This window comes from Kogia breviceps, chromosome 7, assembly GCF_026419965.1.
Source record: "Kogia breviceps isolate mKogBre1 chromosome 7, mKogBre1 haplotype 1, whole genome shotgun sequence".
Classification (NCBI taxonomy): Eukaryota; Metazoa; Chordata; class Mammalia; order Artiodactyla; family Physeteridae; genus Kogia; species Kogia breviceps.
The window spans coordinates 45184693-45190497 of NC_081316.1; the positions used below are offsets into that span (position 1 = coordinate 45184693).

The following is a 5805-nucleotide window of genomic DNA, read 5'->3' on the forward strand; positions in this document are numbered from 1 at the left end:
CTGTAGCTCTGAGAGGGTCCAAGAGGAATGGGATCCACACAGCCATCTGTTCTTAGGTATTACTGACATTCTAGAATTAATTTGCTACTAGCACAAGTCAATTAAGTACATTTGTTTTTAACAGGACATACAAAAAGTAGGAGACAAGATAACATTGTACTGCCAACATTTTGCTCTGATAGCTCATCCTGGGAATAGGAATGAATTAAAAAAAAGTGAATTGTGAATATGCCCTTTTTTTGGTAAAGTTATGTGAGCAACCCTAATATCTCACAAATTATTCCTTTCTCAAAGAAAGATGTAGACATAGATGGTTGAGAAACCAGAGGACCTCTGCTCCATTTCCACAACTGATTGAACATTAGGAATATTTGTATATACCAAATTTGTATTAACACTGACCATTAAGGAAGTTATTTTCTTAGGTTCTATAAAGCTGTGTTTATAATGAAAATACATTTGGAGCACAGATGTATGGTTTGCTACTTTCACCTGGGGATCTCAAAATGCTTGCAACACTTTAACATTTTTAAAGGTTGGCTATATCCGAATTCACATAAAAAAGACATTTGTGCTGGAAAGAGCGATTACAAAAATTAGACATCTTCATCAGTGTGTTAATTATGGCAGTATATGTGAAGTGATGAAATTGAAACAATCCTTACTACTGAACAATCCAGATTTCATAACTCACACTTGAGCCCTCCTTTCATGGAACCTGTGGGTTCTTGCCTTAAGAGAAAGGCTTCAGAATATGAAAATGCAAATAATCACTTCTCTTTTTAAACTAGGTAGCATCATAGTTCATTGATTATTGAAATGACATTAGTAATGGCAGCAGTGTGCTATAGATGAGCAGCAAATGCTTTTAAGAGTGATCTGCCCATGGCATTTCCACATTTACCACATTTCTCTAGCATTTTATCTGTACCACCTAAGAACATGTGGATAGCAATTTTAAATAATTTGCAGGTGGAAGAATATTCCTCACATATATAGTCATGTTTAGTCTTCACAGTGATTTTGTAAGATAAGTTTGGGGCAAAGTGTGAGGCAATCAGGGAGGTATGAAATAGAGAGAGTAGTTACTGTCATGAGATAATAAAGGCTGCTATTGACTACATTTTTAAAGTGATGTGACTAGTATATACTTTTAGTTTAATTCATTTTTGGTAAAAATTGAAATTATAAGATTTTAGATATACATTTAAGAGCCATGATGTTAAGAGAGTGAGACTGCCAACCCTCAGCAGGTGATGTCTCTGAATTTCACACAAGTTCTTTTCACCTTAGAAAATGTGAATAGAGTGAAGCTTGGCAGAAACAAGATAACTCACTAGAAGAAACAGTGGAGTAATTTTCTGCCAAAGAAAGTCCAGCTGTGAGAAATGCAACAGAGTTCTGTTTTATAAGTAATGTAATATTGTACAGAGTTAGTGCAGAAGAATGAATAACATGTGTACACTTTGTGCAAGATTTGGTGTAGGTAGAGAGAGAAATACAGAAAATAAAATGTAAAAGAACACAAAAGTCAATGTATAGCCATAAAAGTGCATTACAAAGTCCAACCCTTCTAATATATATATATATATATATATATTTATTTTACTTTAGTTTTTCTATTTTAAATACAAATTGAGGGCTTCCCTGGTGGTGCAGTGGTTAAGAATCCTCCTGCCAATGCAGGGGACACAGGTTCGAGCCCTGATCCAGGAATATCCCACATGCCATGGAGCAACTAAGCCCGTGCACCACAACTACTGAGCCTGCACTCTAGAACCTGCAAGCCACAACTACTGAACCTGCGTGCCACAACTACTGAAGCCCGTGCACCACAGCTACTGAAGTCTATGCACCTAGAGCCCGTGCTCTGCAACAAGAGAAGCCACCATGATGAGAAGCCTGTGCACCACAACGAAGAGTAGCACCTGCTTGCTGCAACTACAGAAAGCCTGTGCACAGCAACAAAGACCCAACACAGCCAAAATTAAATAAATAAAATAAATATATCTTTTTAAAATTTTGATAAAAACAGAAATGGACACAAAGTTGTCACAAATTTTTGGCTCTCTAATGTAAAAGATTGATACAATTAACATTGAATACAATGTTTATGAAGATTCAAGCAATAAAGTGATACATAAGTACTTCTAGAATAACTCATAATTTTTGCATATCATCAGGCCAAGTATTCAATTCTTGAAATACAGAAATGCTTCTACATTTCTAAGTGGCACCTGAAAATGCAGAGGGACAGTGTTCCTGTATTGCCCTCGGGAGATAGTGGAAGGTAGGGAGCCCTCAGAGTCTGAGAAGGTATGACAACTCCGCTTGTGCAGCCTTTCTTACTTTCTGTCTATAATTTCCTTTGGAACTTGGCAAGAAGGATTCTCCCCAGAGGGAAATGCATTGACCTTAACAGACAAGGGGGGCAAGCAACTTGGGTTTATTATTAGATGTGCTTTTCAGAAGTGAAGTTTTTAAAAATGTTTCAGAAAGTGGTGTTTAAATTGCTATAGCTGCTGGCACCTGCAGTTTATGTGCTAACCATGTATGTATGTTTTATGAAGCTTTTTAACCTGTAATTCACTTTTTTAAAAAATGCAATCACCATAGCAACTATCAGAAAGTTTTGTGCTGGTTTTGACACACAGAGTACCCAAGCAGATAATGCCATATATATCCTATGAAGCCTGCTTAAGCTAGGAATGCCTGGTTTCAGGAAAGTGAGAGTTAACCCATTATTTTGATTATTTTTTTTTCTCATCACTCTAGGCAAATGATGAGGGTGCTGAAGTAAAAAAGAAGTAAAAAAGTATTGAATGTGAAGTATACCACCGCTACTGGCTGAGAGGTCCCTTCCTTAAAGTGACCTTAGCAATTTTAAAAGAAAGCCTAATATAAGAGATTAGAATTTTCCTTTCAATCATAAGGTTTTCTCTGTAAAGAAAATAATTATTTCCTTTCATGACCACATAAATCTGATTTTCACATTAAAAATTCACAGGAACTATGGAGACTAATTACTTTTTATCCCAGTAGCATGGTAAGGCTATGTCCATAAGAAACCATTTTCATCTCAGATCAGCACAAGATAGTGAAAATTTTTTAAAAATACTTAATGCAATTTTACCAACAATAAAAAATCTGAGGAGGCTTTCGGGACGGTGGCGGGAAGATGGCGGCCCCCAGGGCGCAGGTCGGAACCGTAGAGGCAGAGGGGAGCTCGGGTCGCCAGGGGAACTCGGGAGTCCAGGTGGTGGTTTCCTCCAATCCCGCCCCACTGTGCCCTCACGGACCCACTCTTCTGTTTGTAAAGGCGAACCAAGGGAAAGAAGAAACACGGAGGTTTTATGCCTGCTCAACTTGTAGAGATAGAAAAGATTGTAATTTTTTTCAATGGGAAGATGAAAAGTTGTCAGGAGCCAGACTTGCTGCCCGAGAAGCTCATAACCGAAGATGTCAGCCTCCTTTATTCCGTTCGCAGTGTGTGGAAAGGTACTTGAAGTTTATTGAGTTGCCCTTGTCTCAGAGAAAGTTTTGTCAAAGATGTCAGCAGTTGCTGTTGCCAGATGATGAGGAAAAGCATCACAAGCATCAGATAGTGGGTGATATTTCTATCACCCAGTTAAAAAGGCCCAGTCAACTCCTTTATCCATTGGAAAACAAGAAGACAAATGCCCAGTATTTGTTCGCTGATAGGAGCTGTCTGTTCTTGGTAGACCTACTTTCTACCCTTGGGTTCAGAAGAGTACTGTGTGTTGGGACACCAAGGTTGCATGAGATGATCAAGTTGAAAGCATCAGGTGACAAGAAGTCTAACATTAAAAGCCTTTTATTGGATATTGATTTTTCGGTATTCACAGTTTTATATGGAAGATAGTTTTTGCCATTATAACATGTTTAACCATCACTTCTTTGATGGAAAGGCTGCCCTTGAAGTATGCAGAACATTTTTACAGAAAGATAAAAGTGAAGGAATCATTATGGCGACAGATCCTCCTTTTGGTGGCTTGGTTGAACCTCTGGCTGTTACATTCAAGTTAATTGCTATGTGGAAAGAAGGTCAAAGCCAAGATAACAGTCACAAAGAACTACCCATATTCTGGATTTTTCCCTATTTTTTTGAATCCTGAATTTGTCAGTTTTTCCCAAGCTTCTGCATGCTGGCTTACCAGGTAGATTATGATAATCATGCACTTTATAAACATGGAAAGACAGGACGGAAACAGTCTTCGGTGTGTATTTTCACCAATATCCCACCCAACAAAATAATTCTTCCTATTGAAGAAGGGTACAGATTTTGCCCTCTGTGTCAACGATATGTTTCTCTAGAGAATCAGTACTGTGAACACTGTAATTCTTGCACATCCAAGGATGGCAGGAAATGGAATCATTGCTTTCTTTGCAAAAAGTGTGTAAAGCCTTCCTGGATCCACTGTAACATTTGCAATCACTGTGCTCTTCCAGATCATTCTTGCAACAGCCCTAAACATGGCTGCTTTATTTGTGGTGAATTAGATCATAAACGGAGTACTTGTCCTAACATCTTTACATCTAAGAAAGTTAACAAAGCTGTCAGAAAGCAGAAGCAAAGAAAGAGCAATAAGATGAAAATGGAGACCACTAAAGGACAGTCCATGAATCATACATCTGTTACAAGGAAGAAGAAAAGAAGAGAAAGAGCTCATCAATATCTTTGCTCTTAAATGTCCAGTGGCTTGCGAATAAGAAAGATTTATAGTTCAACCTTTGATGCCATTTTCTGAAAGTGCCTCACTGGACTTAAATTCTGTCGCTTTCAAAGGTATGCACCTCTCTAAGCTTGAAAGTAGGCAGGTGGTATTTCCTGGTTTATAGACCTCCTCACCCCCAGCAGCCCCTCTGGAGACCTTGGGAGTTGTTCCATCCTTAGCTGGTTTGCTAGCTCTCAGTGCCTTTTTTCTCTCTTTAAATCTCTTCCAGTCGTATTATTTTAGCCTCTTTTATCTGAAAAATGGGCATAAAGCATCCTTTTGCAGGAAGAAAGAAGAAAATGAGAATGAAAACCTGAGGTTTTGTTTACATTGAACATAAGTGTATGTTAAGCTCTATATTTTAAATATTAAAGTATTGTACAATGGCTTAAACCCCACTTGTAAAGAGAAATACAATGTATAATTTTTTTTAGACAGAATCTGAAGATGATGGAAAGAATTTTGACAAAGGCAGTCTAAAGATATAAAGATTATGATTATGTTACATTATTATTATTAAATATTTATTTTTCAAAAAAAAATCTGAGAATTGTTATATTTCGATGATATCGAAGTACATGACATTGTTTTCTTCTGCTTAAAATAAAATTAATAGACGTCTTTTATAAATAGAATATTAAACATGTTTGGCTATAAAATTTGATTAAAACAAATATAATTCCACAAATGTATGCTCAATTTTAAAGCTTTACAAAATGATTTTTTAATTTTTATTTTGGAACTATGTTTTAATGTTGGATTTTCCTTCTTAAATCTCAGTTATTTCAATGTATTTTTGAAAATATTTCAAGCAAATCATCAATTAGTAAAATAATGACAATCTGGATCATAGTTAATAAATAATAATTAACTTATCATTCAATTATGTTAATCATTTCACATTTATGGAACATACTTTATTATATGCGCATGACTTCTAGGTACTATAGGGATAATTTTTCAAACTATTTATATGATGCCTGACTCTAATAAATGTGTACTATAAAATGAGATGATAAATAAAAGACAGCTTAAGAGCTAGATTATGTGCTCCATGCAATAAGCAATC

General features: G+C 36.4%; 1 protein-coding gene across 1 annotated transcript; it reads left to right on the forward strand.

Moving 5' to 3' along the window:
• Positions 1 to 3178: 3178 nt before the first annotated feature.
• Positions 3179 to 5066, forward strand: LOC131759242 (rRNA N6-adenosine-methyltransferase ZCCHC4-like). Its single transcript, XM_059068059.2, is given in 2 exon segments — positions 3179 to 3850; positions 3852 to 5066. Coding segments are annotated over 2 exon segments (1530 nt in total). The 3' UTR covers positions 4710 to 5066.
• The last annotated feature ends 739 nt before the right edge of the window (positions 5067 to 5805 follow it).